Below are 16,670 nucleotides of genomic sequence, written 5' to 3' on the forward strand. Positions count from 1 at the left end.
GTGGTACAATGTTTATATAAGTACTATGATGATACCCAGGTTAGAGGCTGTGTTACTTGGGAGAAAAACTAATTTTAAAAAACTAGAATCTAGAATACAAGTTTGATGTATTGTAAGCAAAATGTCCACAGTTGCCAAGTAATATTTATTTTAAATATTTACATCCAGTTTTTTTTTCAAAGAGTTCAGAATATTGTGTACACTATCTTCTCATGGCATAGTTTGTACGGAAGTAGAAATGTGTTTACTTACAGTGTGTGCATGCATTTCCTTTTAGAAAATCAAATCGTAGCACATTTATGTATTATCTGAAATAGAGGTGCCACTTTCCTACATCCCTAACGAAGACCTAGCAGCAGTTATATTGATTAGGCCTCAAGATCTGAGTGGGATAGAGGGTGAAGATCTTATCTTTAAATAAAAAGATACTGTTGGAGCCGTATAAATAGAAATATACGCAGAAACACAATTAAGTAGCCTTGAGGTTGGTATCAGCACAGGATTAGGTAAGAGAACAAAGGAATCTGTCATTAGAGAACTGGATTACTATGGTAATAAAAACAACCTATCCACAAAATCCAGTTCTTTTGGTACCCTTTTCCCTCCCCAGTAATAGTACTTTCAACTTGTATTACTGAAAAGTTGTCCTGAATTTTTTTTTCACTTTGCCTGTGTAAATACAAAGCTCCATAAAAAAGTAGTGAAACCTCTGATATTTCACAATAAACAAAGAAATTTTACATTTAGTCAGTATACAATAGGGATTCTCAAGATGACTGAAAAGAGTAAAGAGATCTCATAGTAAATTCCATAAGGTCAAGAATTTCAGTTTATTTTGTGCACATACCCAGCACCTGGTACATATAGGCATTAGGTAAATTTTTGTTGAATAAATGAATGGGAAGAATTCCTATAAACCGCTGGGTGATTTAATTAAGAAGCTAGCTGTAAGCCAATGTATTTTAGGCTAGCCAAATCTAAGGATGATCCTTTTAAAAAATAACCAATGACATCTGAATTTTCAAAACCCAGGCTGCTGCCAAGATTAATGATGTTATAGCATACTTAATCTGTAGTAAGCAATGGGGTTAACTTCTTTTTCCTCAAATTTCTATTCTGAAAATGTATGAAATTAATATCAAAAAAACTGTACTTTGACAAAGTAGGTTTTGAACAGATGTTGGTTTGGTTAAGCATTATTTTTATTGATTGGCAATGCTTGTGAAAAAAGACATATGGCATAGACTTTTTCTAAATAATATACAAAATGTAATTCTAGATACTAATACAAGAATAGGAATTGTAATCTATTACATTACATAGTGGTTTTGACTTTTAAACAGTATCTGATTAGTTTTTCTGATGAAGTTTGTTCAGACTAATTTGTTACTGGGTTTATTCTCAGGCAGATGTTTCTTTCCACTTCTTTTTTTTTTTTTTTTTTTTTTTTTTTTTGATGATCTCTAACAACTTTTAATGTTCGTTATGTTCTCTGCTTTTGCTTAGCTTTTGGACAAACAGTTCAAAAACTCTCCACTTTAAGATGTTAGGCCTCAGCTTTATATTGGCTTTTCATAGCCTAATTTCCTAAAATGTATCCGTGGTTAAATGACAATAAATTTCCCATTAAAATTAAAGTTCCTAAAAATTAAGAATTTCGGTGTATTTCAAAAATAATGCCAATTTCTTCAACAGGTGGAACTGGTGTCAGGAATTTAGCATTAATTCCAAACATAAATCAATAAACAACTTGGGCCTCTAGCTAAAAGTGAAATTCTGTAGGTAGAAAAACTGATTGACCCCTACCACGCATAGGTGCTGTCCTGCTATGGAATCCCTTTGCTCAGTTTTCTCCTGTCCAATCAGGTGGAATGTTTCACAGGCACATGGTTTATACAGCTCAAAATAACTTGGGACCTGTGAGCTGACAAATGCTCTGGCTCCGGTGGTGACAGGTTGTCCAGCTTCTTACAGCCATCTTCACTGAAACTAAGGTTAACTCCTCACTCTCTATGGACGGCTACTCTCGATTTCCAAGGGCGTGAAGAATTTTCTTTTTCTCCTGTGCTTTCATCTAAAAGTTCTCCTTGGATAATTATCATCACGGTGGATTGCCTGGGTTGGACATCCTCATCTGGGTCAACTAAAAAAAAGAAAGGTAATATCCAGATTTAAGTTCTCAAGTGTGTTTTGAAAACAGGCACTGACAATGGGAAAAGGGACATTTCAGAGACCTAATTACTGTTGTTTAGAGTGAAACCTAGGACGGCTTCCTAATGATGTATGATGGGACACAAAATTTTGTGAAAAGTAAAGCTTTCTACATGTAAAGATTTTGGAGGGGATTGATGAAATTCACGGAGATCACAACCTGCTTGGGTCCTAAGGGAAAATATCTCAACAGAGGAAGTTGTGGCATGTTACATACATCACTGGCATTTCCACATATTCACTTATTAAAATAATGGTATTTGTATACAGAATATGTGTGCAATGCCTATTTCCTTTTTAAAGGAACTCAAATCTAAAATAATATGACTCTATAGTTAAAGACTTTCATTTAAAATTTTTTTTATCATGTAAAAGGATATGCTTGCTATATTTAGTGTTGGGAGATCTGCTCCCTGGATTAATGTACACAACAGCTGCAGAAAGTCTTGCTCAAAGGACATTGCTCTTTCTTTCTCCTTTCTCTCTCTCTCTCTCTCTCTCTCTCTCTCTCTCTCTCTCTCTTCAACTGCATCAAAAAGACACTTGACAGTCAGTGGCAAGTGTTTGGCCTGGTAGATTGCACTATTAGCAGTAATTAGATGCACATCTTGAATTATATTTAAAAAAACATACAAGCGAAGAAAAAGAGAACATGAATTAATCTATATTACCATTCCCAAAAAGTGAACATTACAGTAATGGTGTTAAGAAATGTTATTATTTTATCAACAGATTTTTACTCATACTTGTTAAAGATACTAGAATCAATCAGTTGGAAAGAAACAAAACATCTACCCGGTTTTCTTTCTCAAAAAATTATGGTTCAATTACTTTCACATTGGTAATGATGACATGAATTCTACAAAGTCTAAATAATCTGCCACAAATTCTTAGTCTCTCCTTAATAATAACTCTTAGGTGCACATAAAATCCATAATCCTTTTGTAGGATATTGAGAATGTCTATACCTACAGCTATAACAAACATATTTTTAAACAAAAATTAAGATATCCTGTCTGACACAGGATTTGACAACAAACAAAATATTTAAATTCAAGACCATTCCAGGAGATCTGAAATATATACACATTAGACTTCCTTTGTAGGAGGCAAAATTATAGACATTACAGAATCTTACAATAATGGACTATGAAACAAACAGTTGGACACTGTCCAAATTCTAGAAGTTTGTCTCCATTCCCACTTATAGAATATGGCTAATGCTACTGGAACTCATAATAAAAAAATGTGTTAAAGCTCCTGTTCCATATATCTGTAATTTAGAATACAGGCTCTATTTCATGTTTCTATTACAGTATGCTTACAAAGGCACATATTCAAAAGAATGGACTCAGAACCGCAATTCACAGACACCAAAAATTGAATGAGTTTTTACTCGAGACTGGGTTTTGGAATTCATAGAGATAGTTTTTCCAACTTACTTTTGAAGAAATAGTGCAGCACATAAATCAGGTTTCATTGTGAAAGGGCTTTAACGAACTAAAGTGACAGCTAAATTTTTCAACAGTTAATTCCTTATATGTAATAGAGGTAATGAACTCAGCTTGCTAACCTGAAAATACAAGACAAATGATACTGCTAACCCCAGAATAATTACAGTAGTTTCCTTCATTGACATCGAGATATGACAAAGGCATTGCTTGTTGCATTGTGTCATTGCCCATAATAAGACAAAAAAATGGAAAAAAGGTATCTTTTTTCCTCTCTTAAGAGATATAAAAGAATCAAGCACCATGGAGATATTTTCTAGAAGGTCTATGTGCTTCATAGTTGACAAAGAGCTCTTAAAACTGCTAGGGAATTATGCTTTGGCTTAAATGGGACAACCCAAGTACAGACACAATAGTCTTTAAAAATTTAAGAGCTTATACTCAACAGATACATTTTTGGTGGACACAAACGTTTGTATGACTATTTACCTGCAGTCAGCAGAGAGTTTGTAGAGCTCATGTATAACCAGAGTCACCTTGACAAGCTCAGGCTGCGTGCTATATACACCTTCATCTGGAGTCACAATGCACTACATCCTCTGGGAGGGCCCCAGCAGAGTCTTCCCACCAAGCTCTTGAACTAAAACTAGATCTTGAGATCCCAAGCCTCTTTGGGGCACCTGCTCCTCTCCCAATCTAGCAAGCATGTTATGTCCATGTAATTGGGGGAGCTATCTTTTTCAACCCTTCATCACTTAAAGAAAATTGACACAAATATGAAGAGGCTGTAGAGGATGAAAATGTTCTATTTTTTTCTTATTTTTCTTATTTAAAATGGATTAACATTTACTCATTTTTTATGTCTTGTGTACAAGCTAAGTTCACCGTAAATGGTGAAATCTCGAGGGTGATATAAAACCTCATTTTTGTGACTGCCACCAAACCCTTTCCTGATCCTATGCCTGAAGCCTTCTCGCTTGCCTTTAATTAGCCTTCCCTCAGGTCACAGAGTTTACTTTTACACAATTTCTTTGCTCTCTGTCAAAGTTTGACAAAGCCCAAAATTTAACTTTATTGTAGTACTTTCCTACACGTTTATCCTCTTCTGTATATGAAAACATACAAAAGTATGTTTCACAGAAGCCAATCTCTTTTCTCCCCCTCAGACTCAATCTTTACTTTCCTACCTTCCTGCCATTACCAATTCAATTAAAACAATAATAAGAGAATGGTTTACTCACCCTTGGCCTCTTATCTAAAAACCATTTCCTTCCTTTAACCCCTGCCCTTTAAGCAATGTCCCTAATAAAACAGATTCCCACTGTTTCCTCTGTGTATTAGCTCTGCTCTGTCTCTTTAGCTCAACAGTCTCTTCTAATGTACACATTTGTCTGTATTTGTTTTTATCTGCTGTTTTTCCTCTTTCAAATGGAAAGAGGAATTAAGAGACAATGGTGCACAGACTATTTCTGTATTGCAACTGACATATTTCCCTATATTTCATGTCCTTATTTTAATAATGCAACATATACTAACTTATTAAATTACTAATGTCACTCACACCAAAAATAGATTAGAAATAAAATTAAGTTGGAGGTGATCACTGTCATAGGGGATGGAAACCATAACAATGAAGAAAGATTTGCCTCAAAGTGCATCCCATCTGCAGCCAAATTTTAAAAGATAATCTGTACTCAACTCTCCAGGACTAGTTCCTATGTAATGGGATTTGGTTCTTGGCTCAGCAAGTTTCTCCAAAAGAACTGAGTTAGATACTTCTATTGTGTGGGACATGATGGGAAAGAGAAGGCAAGACAAACAGGTCAATACCAGCATTAAAGAGAGGGAGCAAAGCCTAATTTTGTTGATGATTCTTCCCCCAAAAGAACATTCTAGGTATAATAATTACACATCAGCAGAAAATGATTACCTTAAATTTGCATTGTATTCTACATTTTTTTAAATGTTTATTTATTTTTGAGAGAGACAGAGTGCAAGTGGGGCAGGGGCAGAGAGAGAGAGAGAGAGAGGGAGACACAAGCTGAAGCAGGATCAAGGCTTTGAGCTGTCAGCACAGAGACCCACACAGGGCTCGAAGGCAAAAGCTGTGAGATCATGACCTGAGCCAAAGTCAGATGCTTAACGGACTGAGTCACTCAGGCACCCCAACATTTTTGAAGTGCTTTCACAAACAAACCTATGATGTAAGCAGGGTAGTTCTGCTCATCCTCACTCTAGAGGTGAGTTACTTAAAGTTGTCTTATCTTGTCCTATTCCAGCTCTTTACGTAAATAATTATTAAATATCAAGATATTTTTGTGTTTACCTAGAAACCAGCTTTATTTTCTCATTTAGATATCTGATGATATTGTAGGGGTGTCTGGCTGGCTCAGTCAGTAGAGCATATGACTCGATCTTAGGATCATGAGTTCAAGCCCCACATTGGGTGTGGATCCCACTTAAAATACAATACAATACAATACAATACAATACAATACAATACAATACAATAGATACCTAATGATACTTAATAGCCAGAAAATTTCAGTATTTATGTTTGAGTCCAAGTTACTTCTTTTTTTTTTAAAGGTGTGAACAATTTTAATTCTCATAATACATATTGCCAAACTGCTTTTTTTTTAATGTTTATTTATTTTTGAGAGAGTGCAAGCAGGGGAGGAGCAGGCAGATGGGGACAGAGGATCTGAAGCCAGCTGTGCCTTGACAACAGTGAGCTTGAACCCACTAACTGCAAGATCATGACCTGAGCCGAAATCAGTCACTAAACCAACTGAGTCACCCAGGTGTTCCCCAAGTTACTTCATATTAGGCTTTGCCAATTCTCTGGTCAATGTCCCAGTTTAAATATTCATATAACCAAAAGATGGGTGTATACCATATGATATTTCCAAAAAGTTCTTTTTAGAGCCTACAGAAGAGTAGTGCTGAGTTAACAGGAGTTGAAAAATATGCCCAAAGGTACCAGCATCAAGTTTTGTTATTATGAACCAGACCTTTACATTTTCAGCGAGTTCTCAGGGCAGATGGTCTCTTCAAAAGAAATCCTAGGGCGGGGGGTGGGGGGGTGAAATAGAGGTATTTAGCTAAGTGAAGAACATTCAATAAGCCTTCTATGTCACTAAATTAATTTATATGATTTACTAAAGTCTATCTTGATTATTTTGTTTAAAGTTTATTTATTTTGAGAGACAGAAAGAGAAAGAGAGGGGGAGGGAGGGAGAGAGAGAGATAGAGAGAGAGAGAGAGGGAGAGAGAGAATCTCAGGCAGGCTCCACTCTGTCAGCATAGAGTCCAATGTGAGGCTCAAACTCAAGAACCGTGAGATCATGACCTAAGCCGAAATCAAGAGTGGATCGCTTAACCAACTGAGTCACCCAGGCACCCCGTCTTGATTATTTATGCCACATTAACTGTTTAATTTCCAACCTAGGACAATTTAACCTTAACCATGATCTGTTCTCAAAGGCAATGCTCATTCTTATTTTGAAAGTGGCGTTAAATGTTTCAATTTTGTAAGAAGCAGAAGGAAGGAAACAAAGTCCAATGTCACTCTGAACATCTCAGATGAAATGTCTAGGAGAATTCTTAATTTCCTTTCCTGAAACCTGCTCATCCAAGTAAATGATTCCACCACTCACCTTGTTGCTGAGGTCCTAAATATTGGAGTCACCCTTGACTCTGCCCTTTCTCTCGTATCTTTCAGTCCATTAACAAATTATACGGACTCTACTTTGAAAAGATACCTCAAATCTGATCATTTCTCACCATCTCCCACTGATACCATTCATTGATCCAAGCCACCATCATCTTTTGATTAGCATACTGCAGTACACCCCTGACCCATCTGTTCATTTCTGCATTTGCTCCCTTCAACTTGACTCTTTGCATAGCATCCATGATTAACTTTTTTCAAATCCATGTCATCTGCTTCTCAAAACTTTAAAATGCTTCCCCATTCACACATGTACTAGGATTCAAAGACCTTCCCATGGTCTGCAAGGCCTCACATGATATAACTTTATACTTTTCTGACTTCTTTTTCTTCTACTCTTCTTTTTCATTCACCTCCTGGCACATTGGACTTGACTCAAACACAGCAAACATTCGCCTCCCTTCACATTGACACGTTGAGTTAAAAATTCTCATCCCCCCATCCACACGATGGTCACATGGCTGACTTCCCCACTGTATTAGTAGCTATGCCTGATCTTAGCTAAAATAGCATACCTTTCTCTCTCCCCCTTCATTCTCTATTCCATTGCCTTATTTTTCTTCTTAACAGTTATGTCTTCTCCACTAGAATATCAACTCCATGAGGGTAAGGACTTTGTCATTTGTTCACTGCTGAATCCATAGTGCCTGGAATGGTGCCTGGCATATAGTGGATGCTCAAGAGATGTATACTGGATGAATAAATGAAAGCTACATTAGCCATAATATCTTTTTTTATTATTATTCTCAAGTTAGTTAACATACAGTGTAGTCTGGGCTTCAGGAGTAGAACCCAGTGATTCATCTCTTACGTATGACACCCAGTGCTCATCTGGAAAAGTGCCCTTCTTAATGCTCATCACCCATTTAAGCCCCCACCCCCGTCAACCCCCAGTTTGTTCTCTGTATTTAAGGGTCTCTTATGATTTGCCTTCCTCTCTACTTTTATCTTACTTTTCCTTCCCTTCCCCTATGTTCATCTGTTAAGTTTCTCAAATTCTACATGTGAGTGAAATGATATGGTATTTGTCTTTCTCTGACTGACCTAAAAGGAGGCCGGTTCCCTGGAGTGCTGTGAGAAAAGACAAAGGCTTTTTCACCGGGCCTTCCGGTGAGGGCTGCGTCAGTCCACAGTAGGAGAAGGGGTCCTCCCTGAAATGCTGTGGCACAGACAAAGCCAGCCCGGACCACATATTACATAATAGCTTTTTAAAAGTATTTGGGCTCTTTAAAAGTGTAAATTTTGTAACAAATAGTTTAAAATTAATGCTTGAAAGAGAAAAATGATGCATTTCTTATTTCTTATTGTAGAGAATATTTATCAGCTTAACAATTTATACATGCATTTTCATTTGAGAACCTTCTGAAATGGAATTGTTATTATTCCATTTGAAAGATGGGAATAATTGAGGTTAAGTTACCTTAAATGGCATGCTCAGTATAACACCGTTATTTAGTATTGGTATTGGGATTTAAACCCAGGTTTCTGATTATAATCAGATGTTCTTGATATTTCTGGTGTGAAAAGAAAGCAAAATTCCAGTTATTTTACCCACCATAAATAAACTTTCATTTGGAAGTCACCTTGAAGTTATTACTGCCTTTACCAGTTTATATTTTTCTTTATGTCTGGAGGTTTTCTTTGTAAATATGATTTCGTAAATAGAAATATTACTTTATCCTGCAACTAAAATAAAAGATAAGCAACAATAGATTTAGCAAGAAATTCTAATGAACAAAAGAATTCAACAGATATTTACTGATCACCTTCTATGTGCTGTGTGTGCACAGAGATAATGGTGTACAAAAACAAAATGAAGTAGACAGAAATGTAAATAGGCAAATTTAATATGTTGTGATAAGTGCTGTGTTTGGGGATAAAGACAGAAAACTTTGGGAGTACATTGCACAGGTACCCAACCCCGAACAAAGAAGAAATCCCAGAGCAATGTCTCAGCTAAGAACTGAAGACCAGTAACTTGACCCAGTAAGGTAGTGAAGGGAAGTGCGGACAGGGAGCAGCCTACGCAAAGAAAATATACACAAAGATCTGAAAGCAGCACAGTTCACTCATGAGACTACATGTGTTTCAACAGAATATAAATAGTGCTGAATTAGCTACACGTATGGAATTCAGTTTCTCTTCAAAGTTTGTCCTTGGGTCAATCATTTCACTAGTTCTACTTCCATTTCTTATCATGGTATGTCACTAAAGTTGTTTTATAATAGCAATAATAATAATAATAATAATAATTACCATTTATTGAACATTTACTAAATGCCAAACACATTTAATCATCACTTTGACCTATGAGATGACTACTGTTATTATCCCTGTTTTGAAGATGTGGCAGCTGAAGCTTACAGAGGTTAAGTGCCTTTGTTGAGTTTATACAACCAGAAAGTGTCAGAACTGGGATTTGAATCACATCTAACCTCAAAGTTTTTTTGGTTTTTTGTTTTTTTTTAATATATGAAATTTATTGTCAAATTGGTTTCCATACACAACCCAGTGCTCATCCCAAAAGATGCCCTCTTCAATGCCCATCTAACCTCAAAGTTTTAAGTAATAAATACTACATTAAAGAACATTAAAGAAATTAATTAAACATTTATTAAATTAGACCATTAAAGCAACTCTTTATTTTGAATACTTGAAGGTTTTGTTATTATAATAATTTCTTATGACCATAAGCATCAGAGCAGGCACACATTCACACCTCAATTAACTTTTCTTTCAAAAAGAAAAAAAAATGGTTACAGAGAGCAGTGAATACCATTTATGAGTATTTTCTTTCCTATTTTCACCAAAAATATAAAAATTTTAACACTTTTTCAACATTAACATCACCTTTACCTAAATATTTTACTAACATGATTTTGAGTGTCCATTATAGGGATTAGCCCTGTTTTAAGGGTTTCCATTCATAATGTTATTGATCCTCACTCTCCTTGAAAATAGACATCATCCATGTTTTACAGATGAGAAATCCAAAGCTCAAAGAAGTGATTTACTCAAAGTCACACAACTCCTAAGAGTTCATGAACCCAGAATTTGAAAACCAATCTGATTCCAAGACCAATGCTCATTCCATGTTGCCTCGAGATAAAAGCCATCTTAGAATACAGAGTTAGAGATGAAGTTACATAAATGCAATATACAATAATGTTCACCTAATAAGAGGCCATTCTTATTTATAAATTATTTCATTTTCCCTTTACATTTAAATACAGTTGCCCTTGAACAACATGGGTTTGAATTGTATATGTGTCCACTTATACACAGGTTATTTTAGATTTTTTAAAAATACAGTACAGTGTTGTAAAAACATTTTCTCTTCCTTATGCTTTTCTTAATAATATTTTCTTTTTTTTAGCTTACCTTATGGTGAGAATACAGTATATAATACATATATAATACAAAATATGTGTTAATTGACTGTGTTATTGGCAAGGCTTCTGGTCAACAGTAGGTTGTTAACAGTTAAATTTTGGAGGAATTAAAAGTTATATGTGGATTTTTTATTATAAGGGTTGGTGCTTCTAAAACCCACACTGTTCAAGGATCTGATCAAGGTTTCTGTATGTGCAGAAATTCACACAAGACTATGAAATAGTTGATTTACAAACGAGAAGGATTTTGAATTAGTACTTCAATTGCATTTCAAATAGCATTTTGCACTTATTTCACATATCTTTCTTTAAGTCTTCTAGGGACGCCTGTGTGGCTCAGACAGTTAGGCAGCCAACTTCAGCTCATGTTCTCATGGTTCATGAGTTTGAGCCCCACATCAGGCTCTCTGCTGTCAGTCAGCACAGAGCCTGCTTCAGATCCTCCGTTCCCCCCTCTCTGCCCCTCCCCCTTTCCCTTCCCTTTCAGAGCTCTTACTCAATCTCTCTCAAAAATAAACATTAAAAAAAAAAAAAAAACCCTCTTCTGGGGCACCTGGGTGGCTCAGTCAGTTAAACATCCGACTTCAGTTCAGGTCATTATCTCGTGATCTGTGAGTTCAAGCCCCTCGTCGGGCTCTGTGCTGACAGCTCAGAGCCTGGAGCCTGCTTTGGATTCTGTGTCTCCCTCCTTCTCTGCTCCTTCCCGGCTCGTGCTCTGTCTCTCTCTCTCAAAAATAAATAAACGTTAAAAAAGAAAAAAAAAAACCTCTTCTTTTATAAAGTTAATGCATAAATGGGACACATTTTCAATTGGGATATCAATTATACTTTCATATACTATTTTGTATATCATTTAGTTTTCTACCAAATTAAAAATGGTAGATAGTTCTATTTAATGAGTATATCATAATTTAATTAACTAATTGCTTATTGAACATGGTTCAATTTTTTAATATTATCATCTATACTGTGATGAATATCTTTGTAGATAAATCTTTGCACCCATCCAACACCTTTGCATTTTCAGTTCATCTTTTTTTAAGGCACAATAGACTTCACCCAAACAAATGACTCCAGTAGTGGCAATTTCAGGCAGTAACAAGTATGTGGGAAAATACTTTGCTGTTGGTGATCTCTTTAGCCATCTCTAATTGCCCTCTCAAGGTGACTGCTTACTTTGCCAATTTAGAGGTTAGTTTGGGACAGCACTCTAAAAGTTTGAGAATTAGAACAGTTCCTAGGAAGCCTTCTTTGTGATGTAAAGTGAGGCTATCGTGTAAGGGAAAGGAGTGAACCAAAACAAGTTTTGTGATAGAATCATAAAGCCTAAGAGGAAAGATTACTTTCCTTTCCATCTTCCCAGCATAAGGCCTAGAACATAGTAGCCAAGAATGGCAAACAAACTTCAGCTCTATTGCCATCTCTGATTGATTAGTGGTGGCTGAAGAAGTGGAGTGTTAAGACAGTCAAGATCAATGGGAAGAGCACTGTAATCTGTTAGCTGTATCATTTAAGGAAAGAAAGAGGAGTAACAGTCTACGGGTCACAAGTTTGCCATCCCTCTAGCAAATGTGTGAATAAATAAATGATAAAAGGTTAATAATATAAAAGTGCTTTGCATTACTAAACTCTCTAGTCCAGGGGGCTTTGAACTAAAGTTATGGTAGTATTTTCTTAATATTTTAAAAATTATTTATTTTTTGAATCAGTAATATCCTCACATAATTAAAACTCAAAAGTGAGGAAAGGGTATACAGTGAAATGTAGTATAGGTTGTCCTGTCTTGCACTTCATTTCCCTGTCTCCTATAACCCCTCTTCACCAATCTTAATATGAGAGACTTTTTTTAAACCTAGGCTCTAACTCCTATCTTTGTAGAAATTAAATTAATTATACCTTATTTGAAAAGGCTAAATCATTATACTTTTCAAGAGCAGATTGAACCTATAAACAATATTGAACTTAAACAACTTGTCTCTAGTCAAAAAACAAAAACATTATTTATATTCACGAACTATATCAAATTTATGTCTTCGGTAAGTAAATAAGATTATGTTGTCAGTATCTTTTTTTTCCATTTCAAAGAAGAATTTATTCACTAAACATTTATTGGGATCAAATTCCTTATGTTGGTGGACATTACATTCTAGTAGTAAAAGGAAAATGACAAGCTGCTAAAAAATGTGCCTGCAGATAGGCTCCTGGGAGGCTCAGTTGGTTAAGCTTCTGACTCGTGATTTCAGTTCAGCTCATGATCTCATGGTTTGTGAGATTGAGCCCCAAGTTGGGCTCTGAACTGACAACATGGAGCCTGTTTGGGATTCTCTCTCCCTCCCCCTCTGCTTGCGTTCTCTCTCTCAAAATAAATAAATAAACATTTTTAAAAATGTGCGTGTAAGATTTCTCATAGAGTTAGCTGGTACTGAGAAAACTAAACTGGGTAAAAAGTATAGGCTAGAAGGAGATTGCCACCTTATGTTGAGTCATAAAGAAGGAATCACGGAGGAGAGAATAGATGACCAGGTAATTTAAGGAAGTGAGAAATGAGTCATATAACATTGTCAGAAAGAATATTCCAGGTATAAGTGACAGCAAGTACAAATGCCCTGAGGCATTTCAGATGTGACTTTAGAATATTTAAGAAATGATAAGAAACCAGTGTGGGTGAAGCTGAATGAAAAAGTCTTGAAGCAATAGGAGATAATACCAGTTTATGTAGGGTTTTTTCTGAATTAAATGAAAAACTTTTTCATTTTTATTATTTTATTACATTCAAGGTAAAGGAGCAAATTTCTGTGTATGAAAGGTCTTTATAACTAAAAGCCCTTTACAGATGTTATCAAAATTATGCTTAGAGATTGCATTTAATCTCACTATAGTTACATTATAGCTTTCACAACTGAACTTGTGTTAAAGAATTTAATTCAGTGCTTATCACCCATGCTTTTATTTTATATTACAGGGAAATCTCATTCAGTTCCTCTTCATATTACAATTTGAGGTTAACCTTTAAGTCTTCAATGGAAATTTTGTAGAAGTATCAAAATTAGGCAATTTTTTATTTCAAACTTTAAGTTCTTAAGAATCCATCATGCTCTAATAAACATAGACTTGTTATTCTTTAGAAATGACTGAAACTTTTTGTTCTTGTTATTATTTGTAACAGCATGCAAGACGACAGCGTAGAAGCTTCTACTTCCATATCTCAGCTTCTAAGAGAGAGTTATTTAGCAGAAACTAGACACCGGGGAAACAATGAAAGGAGTCGAGCAGAACCTTCCTCCAACCCTTTCCATTTTGGCAATCCTTCTGGAGCTGCTGAAGGGGGAGGAGGCCAAGATGACCTTCCAGATCTTTCAGCCTTCCTGAGCCAAGAGGAATTAGATGAAAGTGTCAATCTGGCAAGATTGGCCATCAATCATGACCCTTTGGAGAAAGCAGATGATGCTCAAGCTAGAAAACGCCTTTCATCTGATCAAATGAAACACTCACCTAAATCAAGTTTTGACCCCAACTGTTGTCAGGATAACTCTCAAGGTTCTACTAGCTCTAGAGAGAGCTCCCAGGAGGCAAAAAGGCCACAGTATAGTTCTGAAACCCAGTCCAAAAAAGTATTCTTAAATAAGGCTGCCGATTTCATTGAAGAGCTGTCTTCCCTTTTCAAAGCCCATAGCTCCAAAAGGATTAGACCTCGTGCCTGCAAAAACCACAAAAGTAAATTGGAATCTCAAAACAAACTTATGCAGGAAAATAGCTCCAGTTTCTCAGATATCTCAGAAAGAAGAGAAAGATCTTCTGTTCCCATCCCTATCCCTGCAGATACTAGGGATAATGAAGTGAATCACGCCCTTGAACGGCAGGAAGCTAAGAGGCGCGAAGCTGAGCTGGCTGCCAGTGAGGCAGCTGGTGGAGACACCACCCCCGGGTCTTCACCTTCATCTTTGTACTATGAAGAACCTCTGGGGCAACCTCCCCGGTTCACTCAAAAGTTACGGAGCAGAGAAGTTCCAGAAGGAACCAGAGTACAGTTGGATTGCATAGTGGTAGGAATTCCACCACCTCAAGTAAGGTAAAAATGTCCCATTAGTAATGCTTGGTAATTGCTTTCCATCCACCCGGATCCTCCTATGTCTATCTTTTAAGTATGTGGTTTCAAAAATTATACACTCCTTTTGAGAAAAAGAGTCTAACGTAGCACTCTCCGATAGAAATATAATATCAGCCATATGTGCAATTTAAAACTTTCTAGTAGCCAGATTTCCAAGAACCAGGTGGTATTAACTTTATAATTATGTATTATTTAACCACCATATTAAAATATTATGATTTCAACAGGGAATCGATATAAAAATTATTAATACAATATTTCATCTTATTTTTGGCATACTAGAGTTTTAAAATCCAGTGTGAGTTCTACACTTATAAACAGCACATCTCAATTTGACTGCTAAATTTTCCTAGGAAATACTTAATCTGCATCTAGATTTCGTAACACTTATAATTGAAAAAGTAGCTTGACATACCCAAGTTGTTCCAAACATAGTTCAAAATTTCCTAACAGTGGAATTTAGTATCAGTTTTTAAATTTAATTAAAATTAAATATAATTTGAAATTCAGGCTTGGTTGCACCAGCCACATTTCAAGTGCCCAATACCACTTGTGGCCAGTGACTATGGTATTGGATAGCACAGGTCTATAGCCTGAAGCTTAAAAAAAGAAAGTATTTAAGATCTATACTCAATGAATACCTGTGGCATTTTTTTAACTTTAAAGAAAGCCAAATAATAGAATAAAGATTAATAAAATAAAGATAGAATAAGGCTGTGGCCTAGTAAGATCAATTTAAAGATTCATTTTACATGTATTGTATTTATTATAAACTTTTTGATATCAGCTTAATGAACACTATTCTCCTTAAAGTCCAAGTCTTTCCCTAATATGACTGATGAGTAGAGAGGATATTAATCTTTTATGTGCCTACCAGTTAGCTTTTCTTCGAAGCAAATGAAGCTTAAGCTTCAGGGCTCCTCATTCGCATAAGCGTTTCCTAACTTTGTGGTCTAATTTTATTTTATTTTTTAAGGGGTTCTTCCACATTTATGAGCTTCAGGCCTCACAAAACCCAGGGTGATATTTGCAAACTCTAATATTATAATGTAATAATATATGAATAAACTACTTTATGTGTATTGCTTTTGTAGAGAATTACTGGTATTTAGAATCCTGTAACAGTCACTTTGCCTTCCTAACCATCTATTTACTAGTAGAATATGACTTAATTACTATTTAACATTTATTCTAGGTGTGTAAACAGGGCCTTGTCTTTTTCTTACACAGTATTCATATTATAGGTATTATGGGACAGTAATAGTATTAATAATAATAGTTTTATTCATATTTGCATATTGATTCAAGAGATTCTAGTCCAAAGATGTGTTCATATACTGAATTTTGCTTTTCAAAGGCAACATAAGGCAATATTAAATATTATTTCTACAATGGTGTATACACTACTATCCAGTTACCCAAATGACCTCCTTGAGGGCAGTGGTTCTCCTGTGTATCTTGAGCACCAAGCACACTTTCAGACCCTTAGTAGTCACTGAGAAATTTTAAGTAAACTAATGCATAAAGAAACAGGAAAACAAGAAACTAAATTTAGATTTAAATCAGGAGTGAGTCATTTGACCTAAGATATGGCAAAGGGTTGAAATTGTACCACACAGAGCAGTATCTACCTTTCTACCCTAAGCATGCCTGATGGCACTCTCTAGGATTCTGGTTGGTAATGCTGGTCAGATGTCATCACAGCACCATGATAGAAACTACTCAGTGACATCTGGTTGGCCTAAGTAAGCTGGGGAGCATTCAAGTTAGAGTAC

General features: G+C 35.7%; 1 protein-coding gene across 3 annotated transcripts in view; it reads left to right on the forward strand.

Moving 5' to 3' along the window:
- The window catches only part of MYPN (myopalladin), a 111,957-nt gene that overhangs the window by 13,845 nt on the left and 81,442 nt on the right, over nt 1-16,670 (forward strand). For 2 of the 3 annotated variants that reach the window (XM_027062111.2, XM_027062110.2), the window contains exon 2: nt 13,954-14,856. In XM_027062111.2, coding sequence (XP_026917912.1) covers nt 13,955-14,856 — 902 coding nt within the window. In that variant the 5' untranslated portion in view covers nt 13,954. Of the gene's footprint in view, nt 1-1,482; nt 2,159-13,953; nt 14,857-16,670 lie in introns of those variants that run through there. The other variant, XM_027062109.2, reaches the window with a different exon arrangement.

This window comes from Acinonyx jubatus, chromosome D2 (genome assembly GCF_027475565.1).
Source record: "Acinonyx jubatus isolate Ajub_Pintada_27869175 chromosome D2, VMU_Ajub_asm_v1.0, whole genome shotgun sequence".
In the NCBI taxonomy this organism is placed as follows: Eukaryota; Metazoa; Chordata; class Mammalia; order Carnivora; family Felidae; genus Acinonyx; species Acinonyx jubatus.